Below are 25,334 nucleotides of genomic sequence, written 5' to 3'. Positions count from 1 at the left end.
TCTTGACTTAATCATAGTTAGTATATGAATCTCTTAGCTGAGGCTAACTACAAACTTCTAGAATTTAAACAGTACAATTTTCCAATGACTTTAATCAAACAACCTCTTCCTCCATTAAGCACTAAAAACATTAATTCTATGTATACATATGTAAAGAAGAACACAGTTCACATGCCTATGAGTTTTTACTACAAATTTTAGCTGTGACATCTATTTACAAAATACAATTTGAATCTCTCTAATAAATAACAAGACCTGTTTGTTACAAGTTCAGTCACTAGCAGTGGGCCCATAATGAATGCTAGTTGATGAATGTATGAATGAATATGTATGAATGAATATGAATGAATGAATAAAAGCTGTCCATACATATACTATAAAAATGCAAAAGGTAGATTTTACTCGCTCTCAAATTTTACTTTTGCAATGTAACTGAGACAAAATCTAATACGAAGTATAATTTTCAAGTACAGTGTTTAAAGGGAAAAACAATATAGTCTTACTTTATTTTTGAAGAAGGAAGTTTGTGAAAGAAACTCAAACTCAACAAGTAAAAAAGCCATTGGTTTTCTAAAGAAAACCAACCAAAAAAAAAAGAAGAATCACTAAAGCAAGACATTCCAAATTCTTCAAAACAAAAGTGCAAGAATTTTAGATACGTCTTTTCAAGGAATTTTGTTTGTTTGATGTCTTGTTTTGGCTTTTTGTTGTTGTTGTTTATTTACTTGCTTTAATTACATACAAACCTCAATTCAATTAAAGGATCGAGAGTGAATGAGTTTTCTGTGACTTTTTCAATCTCTTTGATTTAACTTATTAAGGAAGCAATTTTTTTGTCTTTTTTTATTTTTTTAATGTTACATTCAAAAAATATGAGGTCCACATATACCCCCCATCCCCCTCACCCCGCTCCTCCCCCCATAACAACAACCTCCTCCATCATCATGAGACATTCATTTCACTTGGTGAATAAATCTCTGAGCACCGCTGCACCTCATGGTCAATGGTCCACACCATAGCCCACACTCTCCACAGTCCACCCAGGGGGCCATGGGAGGACATACAATGTCCGGTCACTGTTTAAGGAAGCAATCTGAATGCTTTAGGGGACATGTGAATTTTCATCCAGGAGGTTTAAATGAGGGGAGTAAATGAATAAACCCGACTCAGTTCAACAAGTGTTCATTCACTGAGTGCTTAAATCAGATCCCCACTCAAATGCCTACATTATCAAGGAGTATAACAGTATGAAAACTTCATCAATATGGTTGCATATTACAAATTGCAAGTCTTTAAGACTTGAACTACCATTTGTTTAATTTTGGTGTAGAATCACAAAAGGATAATGATGGTTATTGGAAAGTGCTATTAAAATTTAAAATATTTTGGTTCCTTTGAGGGCTAAAGAGACCCATGGGAGTTATGGTCATGGCCGATGGGGTTAACTACCAGGGCAGATGGCCCCTCTTTGGAAATGGTGTTTATGTGTGATGAATCTGGACTCAGATGGGATCTCCCTTCATAAGACTTTCATGCTAATGTGCTGGAGGTGCAGTTAATGTTGGGGTTTAAGATATATTTAGGGGATTTGAATCTCTGGACTGACAATGTGATAGCCAGATCCTGAGCCTCAACAGACTCCAGCACCTACAATATGATTTATTGGACTTACCACACTCAGCTAAGATGGAGGTGAAGAAGGACAACCACCACACCATGGAGCCTAGAGTGATTACAACTGAAAATGGGAGGATTGCATCCAGCATCCAGGTGGAATCTGAGCCTCCTCTTGACATAAAGGTGCAATGGACACAACCAATCCAGTGTCCACATAGAAGAGGTGGCATTGGATTGGGAAAAGTGGACATAATGGACAAAGGGTATGGGGAAAGGCAGGAAGAGATGAGAGGTGGAGGTGTCTTCGGGACATGGAGCTGCCCTGGATGGTGCTTCAGAGGTAATCACCGGACATTGTAAATCCTCACAGGGCCTACATGATGGAATAGAGGAGAATATGGGCCATGATGTGAACCAATGTATATGAGGTGCAGAGGTGCCCAAAGATGTACTTACCAAATCCAATGGATGTGTCATGATGATGGGAACGAGTGTTGTTGGGGGGGGGGGAGAGGGGGGGTGGGGGGGTGGGGTTGAATGGGACCTCACATATATATTTTTAATGTAATATTATTACAAAGTCAATAAAAAATAAAAAAATTAATAAAAAAAAAATAATAAAATATCTTGACCAGAAAAAAAAAAAAAAAAAATTTAAAATATTTTTTTAAAAAATAAATAACTAAATCAGATCCCCCTGGTGAGATGGCTCCCATAGCTCACCGTGTGTCTGGAGGTGGAGAAGCAGGAGCCGTGGCCTCCAACCTCCCCCAGGACAGCGGGGTGCAGTCCCGCGTTGCTGCAGGCCCTGCTTCCTCTTCAGAGAACTATCCAGGCTGGGACCTGCCAGGAAGATCAGACTTCCATGGAAGCGTTTGCCGGTAAAATCCAAAGAGGATTCTATAAGAGAGCAGCTGAAGCTTCAGGATGGATGGAGGGAGCCTGCCTCATGGTGGATGTTAAGCTGAATTTATACAGGGAAGAGAGACTCCTCTACACGGCATGCCAAGTGCAAAACAGTCTTATTTATTCTAAATTTCTTGGGAACAGGATCCAAGGTCAGACATGACTGAGGGATTTAAATGCATTATCTAGTCATAGAACATTAGAATGAGAAAAATACAAACCTTCAAAATCACCTAAATCCATTTAATTCACTTCCTCAAACTACAGCTCTAAATTTATATGTTTCAGTCCATATTCAAGGTCTTGTGTTTGAACAAAACATTATATAGTGCTTACAAAATAAAATGCCTAAGCATTTTATTAAACTTAAATGAGAAAAAAAGAGCTAAAACTAGAGATTCTGAAGAGAGATCTAGCAGTACAAATAAACCATGGCCCTTTTCCACCAGTGTGACTTATTATGTACTCACATTTGTCTTTTTAAATACCTAAATTATTCGTGAGGATTGTAAATATTCTTTATGTGTATATTAGGATGAAAAAAATTGCCAAGGCAGGTGTCAAGGCTAAGAGAACACATCTTCCTGATTCAGTTACTTCTATTTTTTTTAAAAAAGAAATCACCCTGAAAAAAACCCCTAAGAAATGCCTCTAGTGGTAACTGCTGGAATAGAAATAAACCTAACGCTGTATTAAAAAAGAAAGAAAGAAAGAAAAGAAAGGCAAGGCAGACTGAGGTGTCAGTCCTACCGTGATATGTCAGCAGAGGAGGAGTGTCTCGGTGAACACTATAAAAGGTCAGCTCAACGTCCACCGTGCCACAGACTCCACTCCATCCATCCTGAAGCTTCAGGGGCTCTCTCTCCTACACTCCCCAATGGATTTCTCCGACAGAAGCTTGCAGCTGAGCCTGAGTCCCTCCTCGCAGGTCTCTGAACTCAATGAGGGCGGTTTCCGGTACAGGAAGCGCGTGATGGCTGCCCCCAGCGTCTATGGGGGCGCGGGGGGCCATGGCACCCGCATCTCCACCTTCAGTCCCATGGTGCACAGTGGGAATGAAATCCACACGTGCAATCTGTTTGTTGACAACGAGAAAATAACCATGCAGAGCCTAAATGACCGTCTAGCAAATTACCTGAAAAATGTGCATCACCTGGAGCACTCTAACTCCAGACTTGAGGTGCAGATCAAACAGTGGTATGAAACAAACTCCGCGAGCACCCGTCGAGACTACAGCGAGTACTACCAACAAATCCAAGAGCTGCAACATCAGGTAAGAGATGCTGTTTTCTACTCCACTCTGCATGCTGGGCCAAGAGGGCATATATATGTTAGGTGGGTCCAAATGGACATTCTAAAGCCAGTTAGGCTGAGATGTTACCTTGGTTAAAAAACGCTATTCTCTAACATCTACTGTTAGTGGAGGTGCATGTCTGACTGCATAATAGGATGACCTTAAATCATGCTGTATAAATATATTATTATGTACAAAATATGCAATTTTAGCCTTCATTTTTATCATCTGTATTTTGTTACAGCTTACCAGGTCAGGGCTAAATGGACGGTAAATTTTTTTTCTGAGAAGAGCAAAAAATATTTTTTTACGTGATAATAATCTTTCTTAATTTTTCACCTAGCCCCCATCAACTTTCCCCTGGTAAATTCAGAGATTTTTTCCCCTTTCACTTATATGTGTTATATCTGAGTATTAGAATACTGTATCATAGATTTAAAAGATAAAGTATTTCAGGGTGGAAAGAGGGACAGGGAGGCCAGATTTTTAAGTACCCTTAAGTACTTTAAGTACCCTTAAGTACCAGATTTTTAAGTACCATTAAATAATGACCTCATCATTATCACCAAGTAGTTGAGAAACTACTTCTACAGTAATAAACTGTTATATTACTGCCAATTCAAATTTATTGCAGTCATATCAGAACCTTTCCCCATGTCATCCAAAAAAGGTAGAGTTCCCCATTTGGTCATTTGCATGGAATAAAAGCAGACTTTACTCCTGATTGAAGGTCTTAGATATGACACAAAGCACTTGCTTTGCTTTAAAGATCTTATCTAATCAAGAAAAATGTCCCTTTCGTTTTCATTTCCATTTTAAGATTAGTATTCCTTTAGAGCAAAGGCTACTTACCAGCAAGACAATTGTGGGTTTTTTTTTTTTAGTTAAATTAGACACCAGCAGGACAAAGGATTTACTTTGGACTACTCAGGAGGTTACCTTGGGGTCTCAGAACTCCAAAACTATGAATTAAAGTGTTCAAATTGCCTTTCTGCCAATGTGATGCCCACTAAAAACGTTCTGAGATAGAACAGCCATCAATTCCATTTGCTGGTCAGATCCAGTATATGAAGACAGGACTGGATCTCTCTAGGATCCACCCAGGCTGGAAATCTAGGATCCACTGAAAGAGTCATGTCATTGTGCATCTTTTACAAAGGAGACTTCTTATCCACGTGCCTCTTTGAGAGCATATTCATTAGGTTAACCACTTCCTAAGATCCCAGGAGCTTCTCCACCCTGATATTCCTAGAGCCAAGCACAATTCTATCCACAGAGCAAGTGCCTGTTCACTGACGAGGTGCTGGGCACAGTCTGGGCATTGGAGAATATGATGAAGAACATAATGTTATTTACGGGGTAACGGGCAAGGAAATAGGCAGCTACCAAAAGAATAAGGCAAGGAGGGCTTTGGAGGGCAATGAGAACCAGGCAGGGCCTCCAGCTCAGCCCTGAGGGCATCAGTGAAGGTGTCCTGGGAGCAATGACGTCTAAGCTGCAATGTGAAGGGAGAGGAGGGGCTCACCAGGAAGAGCTAAGAGGAATGTTCTAAGCAGGAAGAATATCAAAAGCAAGGCTCCCAATGCATGTTTCTTGACTCAAGTTGAATTAAATTCGCCTTTTATATAACCACGAGAAAGATGACCAAACCCTGGGGACTGGAGTTGCATTTTACGACTATATTATGTTAAAGACCCATCTCACTATTCTATCTTTCTATATCCATGTGGAAATTCTGGAAATGAACATCATCCCTGATATAAAAAAGTGGCTGTATCTGAGGAAAAGTTCAATCATTTTAAATTCCTCTCCAGTTGAAAGTGTATTTTATCACATGTTTTCCAGGTTAAAGATGCGCTACTTAAAAATGCTCGATGTGTCCTGCAAATTGATAATGCTAAACTGGCTGCTGAGGACTTCAAAATTAAGTAGGTTCTCTAATACCATGGTAAAACTGCCTAAAGAGGAACTGCTTTTCATGGCATTGGCCTTTCAGTATTATTCAATAGTATTCCTAGTAAAGGAGTCACCATTAAAAAAAATGTCGAATCTTAAAGGAAGTTAGAAGCTTTCTTACCTAGCCCAAAACTCACTTGCTGGACTTCCCTCTCACACAGTCCTAAAATTTGGTCACCCAAGTACAATGAATATCTCCGGGAATTAACACTCTTCTAATTGGTTAGCTCTCATTCTTTCTTACAGGAACCTGAAATCTACTTTTCCATCCAGTGAACCTAAGTCTGCCCCTGATGGTAGCAGTAACAAAGCAATTTATACCACTACTACATAAGAGTCCTTCTATAATCTAAAGAGAACCACTCTGTCTACCATTAGTGATTCTCCAGGTGGGGCATCCATGTTCCTTCAAGTGCCTACGCATGTATAACCCAAGTTCCAGGGATGACTCTTGATGCTTCCTCGTTTTCCAGCATTTTCCAGTCTGGTCTGACCAGCCAAATAATTAGGAACACTCTGCGATTAATACAGTTCAAAACTGTGTTTACTCTCTTGGCAGTCACAGCACACCACCTGTGAACAGAGCTTTCCCTCCTAAACATCTTCCATACTTCCTTATCCTGAATTTGTATCATCCATTAACATTAAAAAGTCCTTTGTGGCCTAGAAGGGTAGCATTTTAATACTACAAGGGATTGAAAAGAAAGAAATGGGAAAACAGATCTGAAAATTAAAGCAGTAAAATTCATTAGTTGCCGTTCTATTAAATCAGCATCTGAATGTGCATTTTTTTTGTTTGCTGGTTTTTTAAAAATGAGTGTATTTAAGATCAGGAGAATGCATGACTGTGTAAGATAATTCACTTTGGATGCATCTGTTTACAAAGGAATAAAAATAAATTAACCATGTGGGTTCATTAAGTAAATCTCACTAACTATATTTAACATCAATAACCCTTTGCTAATACAGTAATTAGAGCAATTTTTATTTCTTTTAAAATATATTCTAGAATTCAGGAACTTTAAAAAAAGATATTCTAGATTTCCCATTCACTCCAAACCACTGAGATTATATTATAGAGTAGACTATGTGATTCCTAGGTTCAATGCACATTTTTTAATGTATAAAAGGAGACTGTAAAGTACTGAAATTGATGTCCTCATATACCACATAAAAATCTTTCTACTTTTATTAAGATTATCTCTTCCACAATGGCTTCAGAAGGACTCAATTATCTATGCATGTTAATTTATTCATAGGTATGAGATTGAGAAGTCGATGAGACTAACAGTAGAGTCAGAGATCCAAAGCCTGAAGAAGGTCTGTGATGAACTAACCTTACTTAAAACAGACATGGAGATTCAAATTGAAGAACTGAATAAAGACCTGGCTGTGCTCAAAAAAGAACATCAGGAGGTGAGAAAATATTCAGAAGTGGTATTGGGAATAATGGAATGGCAATAATAATAATAATGAGAAGAAGGGGAGAAGAAGGAGGCAAGGTGTGGTCATGATGATGATGAAGAAGGTGACGATAATGACATAATGGCATAAGCCCTAACTTCTTTTCGTACCGTTGTTATATGAGTTAAATGACTGATAACAGCATCTGGTCCATAATAAGCCCTATGTTAGTGTAGCTATTTTCTTTCTTATTTGTTCATCCCCAATGAAAGGAGCCATAAGACTTCTTATGACTTTTCTGTGCTTCCGACTAAATCCATCAGAATGTGCTTCCCACTAAGTCAATCAGAATGCTCCCTCTCGTAGGAAGTCGACTGCCTGAAAAAACAGCTGGGCAAGACGGTCAATGTGGAGGTGGACGCTCCTCCAGGCCAGAACCTCGGCACTATCATGAATGAAATGAGGGAGAAATATGAAGCCATGGCCCAGAAGTACCTTCAAGATGCCAAAGAACAGTTTGATCTACAGGTAATGGTATAATTCTAAGGGGCGAGCAAAGACATAGAAGCTGGCCTCCAGAAAGAAGTAACTTTTCTTTTTTCTTCCTTTTTTTTCATTCTTTGAATTTCAGATTGGAACACTGCAACAACAAGTCACAGTGAGCACTGAAGAGTTAAAAGGAACTGAGCTTCAAATCAAGGAGCTGAGCCACCACCACCAGAACCTGAAGATACAGTTCCACACCCAGCTCAGTATGGTAAAGCACATCAAACTTTCACTTCTCAGCCCATTGTGGGTACTAAGCACCTACCTGTGTTAGGAACTCTGGAAATGCAAACACCTGTAAGAAATAACGTCTCTTCACAGAACTGGCAGGGAAACAGGACAAACAACTGATTTTAATTACAAGACAGAGAGAAATCCAGGAAAGAGCAAAGTACTGCAGGGATATGGGAAAGACTAGATCTGGAAGACCTCATAGGGGAAGTAGCATTTAAGCTAGATCTTAAAAGTCAAGATGAACTTTTAAGCTGGGGAAGAGGGGTAAAGGCATTCCAGGCTAAGCAAATCAGTCGGCTCATGATGAGTTCTGCTGTGGTAACAACCAACTTCCACGTCACAGTGGCTTACGACAGCACTACATCCATCATGGTTTGGCTGCAGTTCTGCGCCATGGTATTTTCACTCCACGGGTAAGGCCTCTATCTAGGGTATGACAGTGTTACTGCAGAAAGAAAAGACCACAGACCACACGATGACTCTTGAAAGCTCTCCTAAGGAAAGGCTTCTGTTGCTTCCTTTGCATTTCACTGACCAAAGAAAGTCAAATGGCCAAGCCTGATGTCAGTGGGATGAGGAAGTCAGTCTAATCCTCCCCCAAGGAGGGGTGCCTAGATGACATGGCCAAGCCTGATGTAAGGGACAGGAAATTACCACCCTTTCACAGTGAGAGGACGCAAATATTTGAGAAGAGTTAACAATCGCCACACCGAGAGAACAGTGGGCACAAAGCTAAAAACAAAACACAAAAAACAAGAACTGGTGATTCAAGAAGCTGGCTGGCTAAGTTTGCCTAGATGGACAGATAAGAGATAAAGCTAGAAATACACGTGATGCCTAGATGGAAAGATAAGAGATAAAGCTAGAAATACACATGATGCCTAACTACAGAGATTCTTCTCAAAAGAAATTAAAATTGAGTCGCCACTTAAGTGTCTTTTTCTTCTGTTCACAGAAAGAATCTTTGGCACGCACACTAGAGGAGACCAAAGCTCGTTACAGTGGGCAGCTGGCCAAAATCCAGGCACTGCTGAAGTCCCTAGAGACCCAACTGAGGCAGATTCGAACCGAGTTGGAATGCCAGAACAAGGAATACGATATTCTTCATGACATAAAGACTCAGCTTGAACACGAAATTGCTACTTATCGTAGCCTTCTGGAAGGAGTGGACGTAACGTAAGGCTCTTAGATCAAGGGATATGTGTTCATTTCTATATGCAGTGCTATTTTTAATGTCCACACATTAAACCTGGCCACTTATTACCCAGCATCAGTGCAATCCCTAACACAAAAGCAATCGCATGTACACCTAAACCAATAACAACAAAACAAAAATATACCCAGAAGTATACACACCCCCAAAATATCAAGTATGGCCTTTGTCCTTGAGGTTGTGTGGTAGGACTGAGTTAGAAGATGGTCATCCAGATGATAGGCTATGCTTATGTTGATTTTTATTATTAACAACTAATTCAAACTACAATGTTATTTTTTTAAATTTTCACTGAGAGCTCATGAATTGAACAACAGACCACAGAGGTTCAAGGGAGCCAGTTTAGGAATCCTTAGCTTTGCAGACTTGACTGCCTTCAAATTCCACACCCAGGAAAGTCAACAAGAGAACACAATATTTAAACTTACATTGTAATTTTGTCAATTATGAAAACTTGTAATTTATGTTAAGCAGGCTAGTTTTGGATCTATTTTCAACTTTAAAAATAAGCTATTCAAATTTCAAGTAACAAGCATTATAAAAAGGAAAGAAATACCAAACATCATTAAAACCCATGTCACTCAGACTTTAATTACTTTGAAACTCAAAAGTCTCCATTTTCAAAATGTCAATAACACTGTTGTTTTTTTCTTTTCTTTCTTTAAAAATAAAAAATAAAAAAGAACTACAGGATTTCCATTAAACATCCCGGAAGAAATAGGTAAATATTTTAATTTTCATACATTTCCTCTAACTCTGAATTCTCACTCAGCAGCTCTGCACTCATTATCTACCACTAATGAAATGTAAAGTGAAACCATTTCTCAAGGGAGCAGACATGACACTAGCGATTCTAAAATTCATGTACATCCCATCAAGAAACCTCCATATGGGAAATTTGGCACACTCCTTGTAACAGGGCGATTTTCTTGCCTGTGCTCTTCCATTCTGATGCTGGAAAGGGAAAATAAGCTAAAATGTGAATTTTGCTTAATTTAATAATGGATATTTCTGTTTGGGGGCAAAGAGAGTAGAAAGTTTATAAATTTGGAGAATGTGGTACATTTTCTGCATTTATCTATAAAGTGACTTAAGATTATTTAAGAGAGAATGGATACAACGTTTTTCCTAAAAGAAGGAAACAAGTGCAAAAAATTATAAGTTAAAGCTGAGCATTATAAATCAGCAGAGTCATGTGTCTGAATTAACGTTTACCGTTTAAATCTGAATTCAGATAGAAAGGCAACGAGGAAGACTAAGACGGATGTACAAGTCATAGTGGACGGCAAGGTTGTATTATCTGAAGTCAACGAGACGGAAGAAACTGTATAAACAGCTGCCAGAAGGAGATGCTGCTAACGTTTTGGAGGAAATGTGGCTATAATCTTTGCTTGCTACAGGAAAGCAGCCATCAGAAAGTGCTAGTAAAGCTTTGTAGTGCTTAGAAGCCTATTTATCAGTCTCTAATAGAATATAAATTTTGTACGCAGAGTTGCTGCAAACTACCCGCAAAACTGACATCCAAAGAGCACTGAGATTTTTAAACATCTTATCGTTATCATAAAGCACAGTAGTTACAAGCTATACACCACCTAATATCAATTCATGGTAATGTTCCTGAAAATTACATTACATTGCCATTATGCTAATCTAACTTCATGGAGCAGAGAATTCTAGGCAAATTGCAAATTAACCTCTCTCTCTAATCTTGCCCTGTTTCTCAATTGCAAAACTTCCTTTCAGAGGCCCTTAGATTCCTAATTGAGCCAATTTCTGGGTTGATCTCATTGAACTTTCAGTATTGGTACCATTCTGCTACCTTTGAACTATGTCTGCTTTTTTCCATTGTCTCCACTGCCTTTTAAAACTCAGCTCAGCTCTTTAAATAATTTGAGAGTCAAATTCCAGTCATAAATGCCAAGTAGAATAAGAATAAAGTATGAACACTTGAGAGTAGATTAAAAGCAAAATCAGTGAAGCCCTGCTCAAGATAGACCTCTGCGCCTTTTGATAATAAACTGCATAAATCATCAAGTGCTTTTTTCCTTATGTAGAGAAAATATGTAATGAAATGCTTCTATTTTTTAAATAACAGCTTTATTGAGATATAATTCACACACCATAAAATTTACCCTTTTAAAGTGCAGCATTCAGTGCTCTTTATATATTCACAGAGTTGTGCAAACATCTACCTAATTTTAGAACATTTTCATCCCCACCCCACCCCTTAAAAAAACCATACCTATAAGCAGTCATTCCCCATTCCCTCTGCCCCCAGCCCCTGGCAACCACTATCTGCTTCCTCTGGATTTGCTTATTCTGGACATTTCACATAAATGGAATCACATACTATGTGATCTTTTGTACATAAATATTCATAGCAGCATTATTTGTAACAGCCAAAAGATGGAAACTACCCAAATGTCCACCAACTGATGAACCAATAAATAAAAGGCAGTATATCCATACAATGGGATATCAGATAGCAATAAAAAGGAACGAAGTGCCTCCTCTCCCAGGGGCCGCAGGTTGGGGGCCTGATGCATGGAGGTTCCCAGGACGAGGACGCACTGGTGCTCTCAAGGAATGGATGGCGCCCTGGGGGAGAAGGGCAGGTGCTTGCGGATGCTGTGGGGAGGGGTTCCCAGGGGCAACGTCCCCTCGGAGACACACCCTGGGGAAGTCAAATGGTTCCCTGGAGGGAAGGGGTGGCTTCCTGCACTGGGGGTCCATCTGCCATCCCAGCACTGAGTTTCCAGTTGCGTGTGAGGGGAGGCAAGGACTCCTGCACAGGTGCTGGCCAGAGCAAGGCAGCCTGCAGAGTTGGAAGGCCACTCGTGTGGAGCAAGCCTGCTCAGCCACCTGGTGTTCACGGCCGCCTACTGCTTCTCAAGGTCCATCGATCCCAAACAGTGGACAGTCCAGTTTGGCCAGGTGACTTCCAGGCCGTCAGTCTGGAATCTGCAGTCCTACTACTGCCCTCACTACATGGAGTTACTCTTTCTGAACCCCCCAATTCAGGGGACCTTTTTCCTATGGCATTGCTCCAGTGAAGCTGGTTTACTATGTCCCTTACAACAGGCATATCCAGCCCCTCTGCTCCACGCCTCCACTTCCGTAAGGAAGGAGTTAAGTTTAATTTACACATAAAGGGGAGCGAGAACCAGCTCTGCAGTTAAAGGAGGGAGGAGGGAAAGGGGTTCTAGTGGTTTTGGTGCCAAGAATTTGAAAAGTGGCACCAAAGTGAGGGGTGGTCAATGGTGAGAAGCAAGGGCAGGGCCAAGGCGTGGGGTGGTCAGAGGTGAAAAGCAGGAGCAGGGCCAATAGTAAAAGCAGCGACAAATTTGAAAAGCGATGCCAGGAATGGAAGAGGTGCCGAGCCCTCCCAGCCCTCCTGAATGTAGCGAACAGGGGAGCAGCGACTCAGAGCGGGAACCAGGTAAGTTAGATCTCTCGGATAGGCTGTAACCCCTGAAGTACCTAGTCAATGGGGAACAGGGGAGGAACCTGTGTGTTAGGTTTAGGTTACAAATATCATTGTTTCTTGCTGTTTGGCAGGCCGGCCATGTTATCCAGGTCACATGCCCATTCTTGCAAGACTGTTAATAAAATTCTTTTCTCCTCCACAATCGGGTAAGCTTTTGTGCTCTTACAGGTAAAGCTTTCTTTCCACCAACTTTGGGGGCTCAACTGGGATCCGAAGTTTCAGTGGGGGACCTCCAGGGTGGACAAGGGGAAGGTGCACCCCACTGAGTGAGCGGTCTCGGACTCCTCCGTTGGGGTCCCACCTTTGACAGCTGGAAGGACTTGAGACCAGACGCTTAGATCTGCCAATTGTGGATGAGAAAAGGGGAAGGGAAAACCTGACTGTCAGTGACCAGGCAACCCTGTGCATGGGCCAAGGCAAGAAAAGGGACTATTAAGTATCGCCTTGGTGGTGGGGAAATTCTGATGAGTGTGGGCTTGAAAGAAACCCAGACAAGACTCAGAATGGGGAACAGAGGCAGTCAGTGGACAGGAGAAGGGGCATCTCTAAGATCCCCCAGGGATATTCCTCTTGTTAGTCCATTAGGGAGCATATTGGGTCATTGGACTGGTAATGATTGAACCAAGGGAAAGGAAATGACCATCTGGTGTATTCTGGCCAAAATCGGAGCAGATGAGGATTGGCTCTGTGCCAACCTTGCTTTCATAATTCTTTTTGTGCTTTCCTGTTTGTTCAATGTATGTTTTATTTTATTTTTTTATTTTTATTTATTTATTTATTTATTTATTTATTTATTTATTTATTTCCACCTCCCCACAACTCCAGTTGTCTGTTTGCTGTGTCTATTTGGTGCGCCTTCTTTGTCTGCTTCTGTTGTTGTCAGCGGCACAGGAATCTGTGTCTCTTTTTGTTGCGTCATTTTGTTGCATCAGTTCTCCGTGTATGCAGCACCATTCCTGGGCAGGCTGCACTTTCTTTCGTGCTGGGCAGCTCTCCTTACGGGATGCACTCCTTGTGCATGGGGCTCCCTCACGCGGGGACACCTCTGCGTGGCAGGGCACTCCTTGCGTGCATCAGCACTACACATGGGCCAGTTGCACATGGGTCAAGGAGGCCCAGGGTTTGAACCCTGGACCTCCCATGTGGTAGACAGATGCCCTAACCACTGGGCCAAGTCCGCCGCCCTCAATGTATGTTTTAATACCTCCAGGGGGTAATAGTAAATTGACAAATGAAAATTCTTAAAAGAGCTCTATTCAAATGGCTGAAAATCAGAAAAGAACTTATATTGATAAATAAAGTATGGAAATCTTTGAAATGCCTAAATTGAGATGAATAGTTTTTTTGGTTTTTTTTCCCCCCAGAACAGAATGAGGGCTATGAGACTTAAGTAGATATAGAAAGACGTAAAAGTTTTCTGGGAGTGCTGACTAAAATTTGGTACATTTGTTTAAAGGAACATGTTTTATTCTAAGATAAGATAGCTGGTTTTCATAAAATCAGAATGGAAATATGTAGGACAAAACTTGAATGTATATGACAAGATGTAGAAGGTATTGTAGAAAGTAGCATTAAGTAAGAGAATATGTTTTGTGAAGGCAGAATTTATCCTGAGATGAAGTAACTATTGTCTATGTGGTTATGGATGTTACAAGAAGTTTGTAGAAGCAATGTTTAAACAAAAATATTTGAATGGCTAATTCCAGTAAATCATTATTAAACAGAAACTGAATTGATTTTAATAACAAAAAGTAGATTCATAACAGGAAAAGCTGTCAGAGGCCACCTCAATCTGCATATTAAAGTGGTGGTAAAGGAAGATAATCTTTTTTTAAATAAAGATTCATTTTTTATTTATTTCTCTCCCCTTCCTACCCCCACCTCCTCCCCCCCAACCCCAGTTGTCTGCTCTATTCACTGTGTGTTCTTCTGTGTCTGTTTGCATTTTTGCCAGCAGCACTAGGAATCTGTATCTCTTTTTGTTGCGTCATCTTGCTGCATTTGCTCTCCGTGTGTGCGCTGCCACTCCTGGGCAGGCTGCGCTTTTTTTTCACACAAGGCGACTCTCCTTATGGGGCGCATTCCTTATGCGTGGGGCTCCCCTATGCGGGGGACACCCCTGTATGGCACTCCTTGCACACATCAGCACTGCGCTGGGCTGGCTATCAGTTTAGCCAAATCTGCTTCCCAAGGAAGATTGTCTTGATTCACCTGGGCATCTGTATTGCTGAGTAAAATACTTGTTAATTAATGTCATCAGGTTGAAGGTGTAGAAGTAAAAAGCTCCATGGTGCTGAAGGGCACTATATACCAGGCCAGTGGAATACTGGAGCCTACCTTCCTAGCTTCTCTCTAGGGTCAGTGGTGCTGTAGCGTACTGGCTGTGTGAAGGACATGTTAAGTGCAGCATCGATTGCCAGAGTGCTGTGAGTACAACATAATTGGCATTATGGCCTGCTTCCATGTAGAGACAACTTGTATGGTGTTGCAAACCTGGAGTTTAGATCTATTAATTGCTTCAAAAAGAAACTTATGCATTCATTAGTGCATTGATTAGTATTAAGTACTGTACCTATGTGTCTGCTATTCTAGATATATGCTCAATGATTATGATGATATCTTTTCTAGATCACATACTGAGGGATACTGGACATGATAAAAGGTCCTGGTATACTTCACTTTCTAAGTAGTTAATGAACGCGTTTAATCCAAGTCTCCCTCCTAGTCCTTATTCTAAAACCTGTCCCACTCATACCCTGGGGAAGACTGGCAAACCCACGTGCCATCCTGCCAGGGCTAAGCGTTTTCGCACCAGGAAGGAAACAGTAAACGAGGTGGCTAGGATCCACTTCAGCTTAACCCCTTCAAGATAGTCTGTGGGTAACATTTCCTCACCTAGGACCTGAAACCAATTCCTGATGAAAGCCAGCAAACTAAAACCCATCAACGTTGAGAAGATGCAGCCTTTAGGCACCTGGCCTTTTCTCTTTTCGTGGCCCAGTATTCTTTCAGTAAAATTCTATATATATCCTCAAATTTCTAATTAAATTTCTTTCTTCCATCTTGTTAACCATACAGGGATTTCACCCAATTTCACCCAGGGTGCCATAGTCATCTTCCTTCAACCATGACAGAATAGTAGAAGGGTTTTACACCTTGTCAGGTAAGACCTACTGCCCCTAACCAGAGGGAAGCAGTTACAAAAGAATGACCATCGTCCTACAGCACCCCTTTAAGAATGAATGTATAAGTTCTTAGGGGGAGAAAGAGGCTTTAGAGGGCTCAAACGGGCACTGGCAGAGGCCCCTGTTCTAGCCCTCCCTTCCCTTAAGAAATCTTCCCGCCTATTTGTTAGAGTAAAAGGGACAATCTTGGTGTTTCTGACCCAAATCTGGAGAGGTAAAAGGAAAACTGTAGACATCCTTTCCAAAATCCTGGATCCTGTCTCCAGGGGATGGCCCAGATGTATTCAAGCTGTGGCAGGAAATGCTATCCTGGTAGAAGAGAGCAGGAAGCTGACTTTTGGAGGAGCCTTACTCGTTAACACCCCTCATCAGGTCAGAACTACTTTGTCTCAGAAAGCAGGAAGGTGGTTGACTGATTCCCAAATTCTGAATTATGAGGCTACCCTAATGGGAAAAAATGACTTGGTATTGACAAAAGACCATAGACTAAACCTGTCCTTCTTCATTTGGAAGGGATCTGATCTTCCTGAGCATGATTGTTTAGACCTGATTGTGTTCGACCCGAGTCCAGTCCAACTTAGGGGACCTTCTCTGCACTTAGGGGAAAAATTGTTCATAGATGGGTCCTCCAGGGTCCTAGAAGGAAGGAGGCTCAATGGCTGTGCAATTGTTGATGGACTAACTTGTGAGGTGAAAGAAGCTGGCCAATTGCCCAATGACTGGTCAGCTCAAATTTGTGAACTGTATGCATTAAATCAAGTCCTCAAATTATTAGAGGAAAAGGATGGTATGGTCTATACGGACTCTAAGTATGCCTTTGGGGTAGTCCACACCTTTGGAAAAATTTGGGAGGAGAGGGGATTGATTAACAGCAAAAGAAAAGGGCTAGTCCCCAGGGAATTAATAAAACAAGTATTGGCCAATCTACTCTTACCCAGGGAAATATCAGTGGTGCATGTAAACAGACACCAGAAAGGTCATACGTGTGAAGCAAAGGGCAATAGGTTAGTAGATAAAGAAGCTAGGGAATGCTCCTAGTTCCCCTTTGAAATTGATCATATACCCTCCATTTCCAAAGACTTTGGGGCCCCCACACTCTCTGAAAAGGAGGTAAAAGAGCTGGAGCAGTTAGGAGTGACTCTAGATGATCAAGGGAGGTGGCTTCTCCCAGATGGCAGGCAAATGTTGAATAAACCAGTGGTGAGAGAGGTATTAGAGGTCTTATACCAAGGAAGTCATGGGGGGGGGGGGAGGGGAATAGGCCATGTGCATTTTGGATGTGTGGGCCTTTATACCATAGCTAAGCAAATAAGTGAATGATGCATAATTTGCCAAAAGGTCAAAAGGAAAGTCTTAAGGAAGCAAGAACAAGGGGGAAGGGGGCCGGGCCTCAAGCCATTCCAGAGCGTTCAGGTTGATTACACTGAAATGCCCCCAGTGGGTCAGCTAAAGTATGTTCCGGTTATTACAGATCATCTGACAGGATAGGTGGAGGCATATCCTCTGGCCTCAGCTATAGCATCAAGAATTTCTAAAACTATCCTTGAACAAATCATTTCTCATTGTGGATTAGTGAAAAATATAGATTCAGACAAGGGCAGCCACTTTATCTCCCAAGTACTGCAGAATGTTAAGCGAAGGCTGGGTGTCTCATGGAGCTTCCATACACCTTGGCACTCGCGTCCTCACGGAGACTGGAGAGAATGAATCAGACTTTAAGGAAGTATCTTTCTAAATTGGTTTTAGAAACAAAGTTACCCTGGATTAAGTGCTTACCCATAGCCCTGTTGAGGATTAGAACTGCCCCCAGGAAAGAACTGGGAATCTCCCTTTATGAAATCCTTTTTGACTTTTCCTCGGAGGACTGGAGACCTCCCTTCCTTAGAGTCGAAGAATAGCTTCCTTAAGAATTACATACTGGCTTTGTCCTCTACTTTGTCATCCCTCAGGCATCGTGGTTTGCTGGCCCAGAGGCCATCTCTCAAATTCACTGTCCATCAACACCAACCCTGCAGTTGGGTCCTAATCAAGTTGTGCAAAGAGTCGAAATTTCAGCCAACCTGGGAAAAACCCTATCAAGTTTTGTTGACAACTGAAAACTGCAGTCCAGATAGCAGAAGGAGGCTGGACCCAATACACCAGAGTAAAAGAACCAGTACCTGAGCCAGACGCTAAGTACCCAACAACACTGTCAAAGTCCTGGGAAATAACTCCAATTTCGGATCCCTTAAGGATCACTCAGAGAAGGCAATAGTTGGGAGGGCATATCAGAAAGGGGGAGGGACTGGTCAGACTCTGTATCAGTGAACTTTGCAGGAAGATATCCCTCCACTTAGAGGGAAGGCTCTTATCTATATCCACCTTGTCTAGTGCCTTAAGAGACTAGCAGATGAAGGATTTAAAGTTTCTGAAAATGAGAATAATTATATTGATTATGATTTTTCAGATTCAGATCATGACAAGCTCCATTAAATTGATAGTAAATATAACCAAAGGCCTAGAGTCTCAGACTGTGCAGTTTGACACCTGCCAAGTGATAAAATACGGGGATTTAGTACATCAGCGGTGGCCGAGTGGGTGAAATAAATATCTATGCCTAGAGTCTCTGAGAGACTATCTCAACCTCCCTCCTGTCTCAATTGGAGCTTTGTGTGGTGGACTACCAAGTACAAGGGATGGATAGAGGAGGTCATACTCACTTGAAACCATTAGAGGACAAAATAGCCTTTTATAAAGGTAATACCCCACCAGACTGCAAAAACCTCCAGTGTAACCCAATGGTAATAACCATTAGAAAGGCAGGCAAATTCAGCAATAACAACCATTATTCTTCCCCTACAGAGTCTATGGAATGGAAGTGGACATTACAGGTAAAGATCCTCTGGGAAGGTTCCAAATTCGAGTCCTTCCTCCCCCTGCAGATATGATGTCAACAACATCCCCTCCAGCTAACCCTACAGAGATACCAAGGGAAAACCCACCACAGGCCAGAACCCCAAAGCAAAATGTGTGGGAATTAGTTCCACCACCTTGGCAAGGGCATGATTAAATGATTTATAAAAGCTCATCTCTTCTTGCTTCAGAGCAAAAATACCTCCGTCCTTGCTTATCTCTGCACAAAATGTCTCTTTTTGCTTGAAGTTTGAAAACAGCTTCTTCTTCCCTTTCTGCCACTAGATAGGATGTGAGTCTAGAGACAAGGTTTCTTGTTCCAAGACTAAACCTCCTTGAGAAATTTAACTTTAACCACTGCCCTAGGCCAAATCCAAAAACACATGATATATAAGCAAGGAAATAAAGCAGATGGAACACTCCCTGCATATGAGTTTTGGTGTGCGAGTCTTTCATTCCCACAGCAAGTGGCGCCCAACGTGGGGCAGCTGATTTTCCCCCAGCTGAAGGGGATTTTTCGGGATGGCCCCCAGGATGTTTGTTGCTGCCAGCGATGACAGCCGCGCTTGAGGTAAGCTGCTCACTGGGTTGAGTCACAGGAATGCGCCTGCGTAGTGCAATTGGTCCAGACCATGCACCCTGCACAGGCAGGGGAGGTAAGCTGACTGCAGACACTAGTATAATATGGGAAATACATTACCAAAGCAATAGGAGATCTATCTGCACACTTTACAACAACTATTGAAAGCAGCTAATTGTAAAGTGAAAAAAGAACAAATTACTACATAGCTTCAAACAGTACAGACCTTTTGTCCATGCTTCCCCAATGGAGGAACCTTAGATTTTTAATTATGGGAACTCTAGACCTAGAATTAATTGTTTTTTGTGTTTGTTTGGTTGTTCAATGTCAGTGTATATTTTAATACATCCGGATGGTAATATAAATTGATAAATAAAAATTCCTAAAAGAGCTCTATTCAAATGGCCAAAAAACAAATAAGTGCTTATATTAATACATAAGTATAAATGCTAATATAATCTCTACAATGATAAAAATTGTAAGTCTTGATTAATGAAATTACAAGTCTCCATAAAAAATAGTTCATGCCTAAATTGAAATGAATAGTTAATTTTTCTTCACAAGATAAAATGAAGGATGTAAAACTTAAATGAATATTTTAAAAGGTAAAAAATTTGTGAGAATGTTAACTGAAATTTGATGTTTGTTCAAGAAAAGAATGTTTTCTCCTAAAATAAAATGACCAGTTTTCATAAAATCAAAATGGAAATATGCAGGAAAAAACTTGAATGCATATGGCAAGTTGTAGAAAGTATTGTGGTAACATTAAGTAAAGGAATGTGTTCTGTGAAGGCAAAATTTGTTTTAAGATAAAATAATTATAGTCTATGTGGTTATGAATCACTATAAGAAGTTTGTGGAAGCATTGTTTGAATTAAAGTGTTTAAAGAGCCAATTCCAAGGCATCATTATTAAACAGAAACTGAATTGATAATAATAACAAAAAGTAACTTCATAATAAGAAAACTTATTGGCAGCCAGCCTCCTCCTGTCAACTTGCCTCCAAAAAACTGTTTCTAGTATTGCATGCTACTAAGTATTTGAAATAAAGAAAAGTTATATTTCCATATAACCAAATTGAATCATTATTTTGACAAGTTTGTTTAGTGTTGATGGCAATTGTGTGTTGTAAGAAGTTTACTTGGAGACAGTTTCCAAAATCATTTTGGGAACTTATGTATGTAGGGTGTATTGAATGTGTTTTTATTATTAGGGAAAGAGAAAACAATTTTGTCCTAAAATAAAATGACTGGTTATTAGATAAAAGTAAAATTTTGGAAAAAATCTGAATGAATACAGAAAGTGCAAAAAGTGTGCAGAAAAAAAAATTGTAGATAAAGTTGAGTTAAGATTTGATGAATCTAAAAAGCAAGTCTTATCACTTTTAAAGGAACATAATGTTCAAACATGCTTTCTCAAAGTCAAATCCTAAAAAAGTATCTTTTATTTCAGACTATTGCAAAGGATTTGTTCTTTCACCTTAAAAGAAGTGAAGTAATAAAATAGTTAAGTTCATTTAATATATTAGAAGTTAAATGAACAATATTTAAAAGTGTTATAAAATTAAAAGGAATTCTAACCCTGTTAAATTGTATCAGTTAAAAGTTCATATGAATACCTAAAAAGTATACAAAATTCCTAGAAATTTAACAATGTTCCAGCATAATATTAAATAAAAATATAACTTTTTAAATCATAGTTCTAATTATTATTAAAAATAATACATATCACAAAAACAACCTCTCTGCCTGGAAATCAAAAAGCAAATGCTTTAACTCATACTTATCTGATTTCCATTGAAAGCTGCTGCAAAGCAAATACTTGAACTCATACTTGTCCAATTCACATTGAAAGCTGCCATGGGATAATATAAAACAGTAAGCTCTCATAAATTAAAGTAACACTAGTGTTGTGTGCAGCAACCCTAAATATTGTTAGGTTATTATAAAAATTAATATCCAATTATGTCACTATCACTTTATTTTAAAATTTGCTAAAGCTTTCTCTAATATCTTCTTAGGCAAGTCAAGCCAGCCTGCATTCATATGTGAACAATCCAAAAGTAAATTTTGCAGTGCTTTCCCAAGGCGGTGTGCATAACCTGGTCATCTATTCTAACCTAATAACAAAAATCTAACTATAATAAACCTGTAGTCTTATACAAAATAACCTCCACCTTGAAACTATGCTCACAAACCAAAAAAGGGCAATGGGGTGTTAGGTCTAACCAGTCCAAAGGATGTCATACAAATAGCCTTATATACTTTAATTTTTTTAAATTGCAATGAGGATGGCTATATAGCACCAGAATGACATTTTAAGATACCATTTGTAAAAATTTATCCTAAAGTGTTCTACAAACCCCTGGGACAAGAAGCTAATGGTAATTGACATGGTCCAGTAAATGTACTAACATAGGGAAGAGGGTATACATGTGTTCTCTCCCCAAGAGGACCTCTTTGGCTTCCAGCAAAGTGTGTAAAACCATACCATGGCCTGGTGGAATCTGCAGCAAAACCCAATACTGAGCCTGGAAGCACTCGACCTGCAATCAAACAACATCCCCCTGAGGATTACCCAAGGAGCTGAACAGTTACATGGGGGATCTTAATAAATTGGGCGACCAAGCATAAGCTGTTAAGGTATGAGTTGGGCACCCCAAAACACCTAAAATTATTTTTTAACTTATTTGGCAGTAGTCACTACTGCTTCTGCTAAAGTGGGAACATGGAAAATGTACATATTGCCCATCCTTATGTCTTTTAACCCCCGCACTGCTAATCACACCTATTATGGGCCAATGTAACAGATGCACCCCTATTTGCTCTCACCTCCTGGTGGGATCCTGAGCCCCTGTTATTCTCAAACAATTCAACGTGCGCAGGAGGATACTGGGCTCCTCCTGCAGGCCCACTAATAAATGAAATTGACTGGAGGCATTCTAGCATTTGTATCACTCCTTTAAAATGGAATGACACCCAACATAATTGGAACCAAATTTAAAAAACACCATCATATATAGGATGAAGTAGAGGCTCTCCATCTCCAATTAGAGTGGCAATTATAGAACTTAAAAAATCAAAATCAACAAACCACACTAAAAATCTTAGCCGAACAGTTATAATGACTGAACCCTTCAACGTAGTTTTCCAATCTAAATTTTAAATGGTGGGCAACAATAAGAGGATTAATTTGTCTCTGTCTTGTTATAGTTATAGGATGCAGATACTTCTTCCAACTATGGCAAAGTACCACACAACACTACAAATACCTGGCCACTGTATATACAGCTACTCAAACAGAACCACCTGCTCATAACAGAAAGGGGGAAGATGTGGGAATTAGTTCCACCACCTCAGCAAGAGCATGGTTAAATGATTTATAAAAGCTCATCTGTTCTTCCTTCAGAGCAAAAATAGCTCTGTCTTTGCTTATCTCTGCACAAGCTCTCTTCGCTTGAAGTTTGAAAACAGCTTCTTCTTGCCTTTTTGCCGCCAGATAGGATAGGAGTCTAGGGACAAAGTTTCTTGTTCCAAGACTAATCATCCTTGAGAAATTTAACTTTAACCACTGCCCTTGGCCAAATCCAAAAATACATGATATATGAGCAAGAGAAATAAAGCAGACGGAGCCCTCCCTGCGTATGAGTTTTGATGTGCGAGTCTTTCATTCCTGTGGCAAGAATGATCCCAAAGCAGTGAAGATACTTAAGGCAGAGGATTTAAAGCAGACTATAGGAATGAGACAGGATATGGAGACACAAATGCCTGGGTAGAATGGCTCAAATATACAGTCCAGAGTCTGAACAAAAGCAGCTGTTAAGATTGTGCAATAGGCCGGCTCACTCCTCATATTGTACCCTTTCCATTAGGTATGGAAGAGCATGAAAGGGAGTTTAAGTGCGTGGTGCTCCTCTTCCAGAATGCAACTCCTGGCGAAAATTGTAGTATGTTGTCCTCTCTCCTCCCTCCTGTCAAAAAGGGAAACATCAAAACCGTACTAGCTTCCCGCCTTGGTCCAGGAAGTCACTCTCCCTCTCTCTCCAGATGGGAAAAAGAGTTCCAGGACCTTGGACCATGGCCTAGTGTACACAAGTATGGAAAGTGAGTGAGGAGAGTACTGGCGATATCTCCAGTTTGGCCATACCCCAAGCAGAACTTTGGTGGTACTGAGGAAAAGGCGTCCTCCAACCGGTGTTACCTGAGAAGTGGGGAGGAACCTGTGCTCTGGTTCAATTGGCCATCCCATTTACCCTGGCATTCAAAAAAGAGGAAGAAACACAAAACCAGGGAAAGAGAAAGGAAAGAAGTTTACCTGGTTCCTTTGACGACCGAATTTATCTAGATAGTATAGCAGTTCCCCAGGGAGTCCCAAATGAAAATTTTTTTAAATTATTTATTTATTTATTCCACCCCCACCCCTACCCCACCCCCCGTTGTCTGTTCTCTGTGTCTATTCGCTGTGTGTTCTTCTGTGTCTACTTGTATTCTCATTAGGCGGCTCCAGGAAACGATCCTGGGACCTCTTGGAGTGGGAGAGAGGTTATCATTCTCTTGTGCCACCTCCGATCCCTGATCTGCTGCATCTCTTATTATCTCTTCTCTGTGTCTCTTTTTTGCGTCATCTTGCTATACCAGCTCTCCACGTGGGCCGGCACTCCTGTGTGGGGTGGAACTCTTGTGTGAGGCAGCACTCTGCACAGACCACCACTCCACGGGAGCCAGCTTGCCACACGGGCCAGCTTGCCCTCACCAGGAGGCCTTGGACATCGAAACCTGGACCTCCTATATGGTAGACGGGAGCCCAATTTCTTGAGGCACATCCGCTTCCCCCAAATGAATTTAAAGCTAGAAATCAGGTAGCTGCAGGATTTGAGTCATTCTTGTTCTGGTGGGTCACTGGTAACAAAAATGTGGATTGGATTAACTATACATATTATAATCAACAAAGATTTATCAATTACACTAGGGATGCAGTTAAGGGAATAGCAGAACAGTTGGATGCTACTAGCTGAATGGCATGAAAAATAAGATAGCCCTAGACATGATGCTAGCAGAAAAAGGAGGCATCTGTATTATGATTGGATTGTAGTTGCTGTACCTTAATCCCCAATAACATGGCCCCAGACAGGATTATCACCAAGCCCTTGCAAGACTTAACAGCCTTATCTGAAGAGTTAGCAGAAAATTTTGGCATTGACAACCCACTCACGGGATGATTAGGGAGCTCCTTTGGAAAATGAAAAGGAGTGGCACTGTCTGTCCTGACTTCCCTTATCATCGTGGCTGGGGTACTCAACAGCAATTGGATTTTGCATCATCCCTTGTGTCCGAAGGTTAGCTCAAAACTCATTGAAATGGCCCTAACCAAACAGATGCCCATACAGTACAAGCAAAACAACTGGTACCCCCTTAAAGAGGAATATCTCTATGATGAAGAATGTGAGGAGGCTCTTAGCAGATCTGAGAAACTGAATTGTGAAAACTAAAAGGAGTCTAAAAGAAAGAGGGGGATTTGTAAGGAAAGGGTTAAGTTTAATTTTCACATAAAGCGGAAGCCACAGCCGGCTCTGCAGTTGGAGGGAGGGAGGGAAAGGGGTTCTAGCGGCTTTGGCCCCAAGAATTTGAAAAAGTGGCGGCATAGAGGGCGGGGCCAAAGCGTGGGGTGCCAATGATGAGAAGCGAGGGCAGGGCCAGCGTGAGGGCAGAGCCAATAGTGAAAGCAGTGCCAAATTTGAAAAGTGGGGCCAGGAGTGAAAGGGGTGCCAAGCCCACCCAGCCTTCCAGAATGTAGGGAATGGGGAACAATGACTCAGAGCGGAACCGGGTAAGTTAGACTGCTCAGTTAGGCTGAGATGCCCAATCAGGGGGGCTCAGGGGAGGGACCTGCGAGTTAGGTTCAGGTTATAAATGTCATTGTTTCTTTCTGTTTGGCGCACCAGCCATGTTATCCAGGTCACGTGCCCATTCTTGCAAGATCGTTAATAAAATTCTTTTCTCCTCCACAACCAGGTGAGCATT

General features: G+C 40.9%; 1 protein-coding gene across 1 annotated transcript; it reads left to right on the top strand.

Moving 5' to 3' along the window:
- The first annotated feature begins 3,286 nt into the window (after window positions 1-3,286).
- Window positions 3,287-11,311, top strand: KRT20 (keratin 20). The gene is made up of 8 exons (XM_004450119.4): window positions 3,287-3,796; window positions 5,663-5,745; window positions 7,033-7,189; window positions 7,544-7,705; window positions 7,809-7,934; window positions 8,913-9,133; window positions 9,854-9,891; window positions 10,405-11,311. The coding sequence occupies exons 1-8, from the start codon at window positions 3,401-3,403 to the stop codon at window positions 10,500-10,502; spliced, it is 1,281 nt and encodes a 426-aa protein (XP_004450176.2). The 5' UTR covers window positions 3,287-3,400; the 3' UTR covers window positions 10,503-11,311.
- The last annotated feature ends 14,023 nt before the right edge of the window (window positions 11,312-25,334 follow it).

Source organism: Dasypus novemcinctus, chromosome 21 (assembly GCF_030445035.2).
Source record: "Dasypus novemcinctus isolate mDasNov1 chromosome 21, mDasNov1.1.hap2, whole genome shotgun sequence".
Lineage (NCBI taxonomy): Eukaryota > Metazoa > Chordata > Mammalia > Cingulata > Dasypodidae > Dasypus > Dasypus novemcinctus.
Note: the sequence above shows the minus strand (reverse complement) of the source record. Positions and strands in the feature narration are given on the sequence as shown.

Excerpts from the sequence above, each read along its gene's own strand:
- KRT20 (XM_004450119.4), top strand. The coding sequence starts at position 3,401 with ATGGATTTCTCCGACAGAAGCTTGCAGCTGAGCCTGAGTCCCTCCTCG. Across the intron at positions 3,797-5,662 it reads TCCAAGAGCTGCAACATCAG|GTTAAAGATGCGCTACTTAA; the intron begins GTAAGAGATGCT and ends CATGTTTTCCAG. Across the intron at positions 5,746-7,032 it reads GCTGAGGACTTCAAAATTAA|GTATGAGATTGAGAAGTCGA; the intron begins GTAGGTTCTCTA and ends ATTTATTCATAG.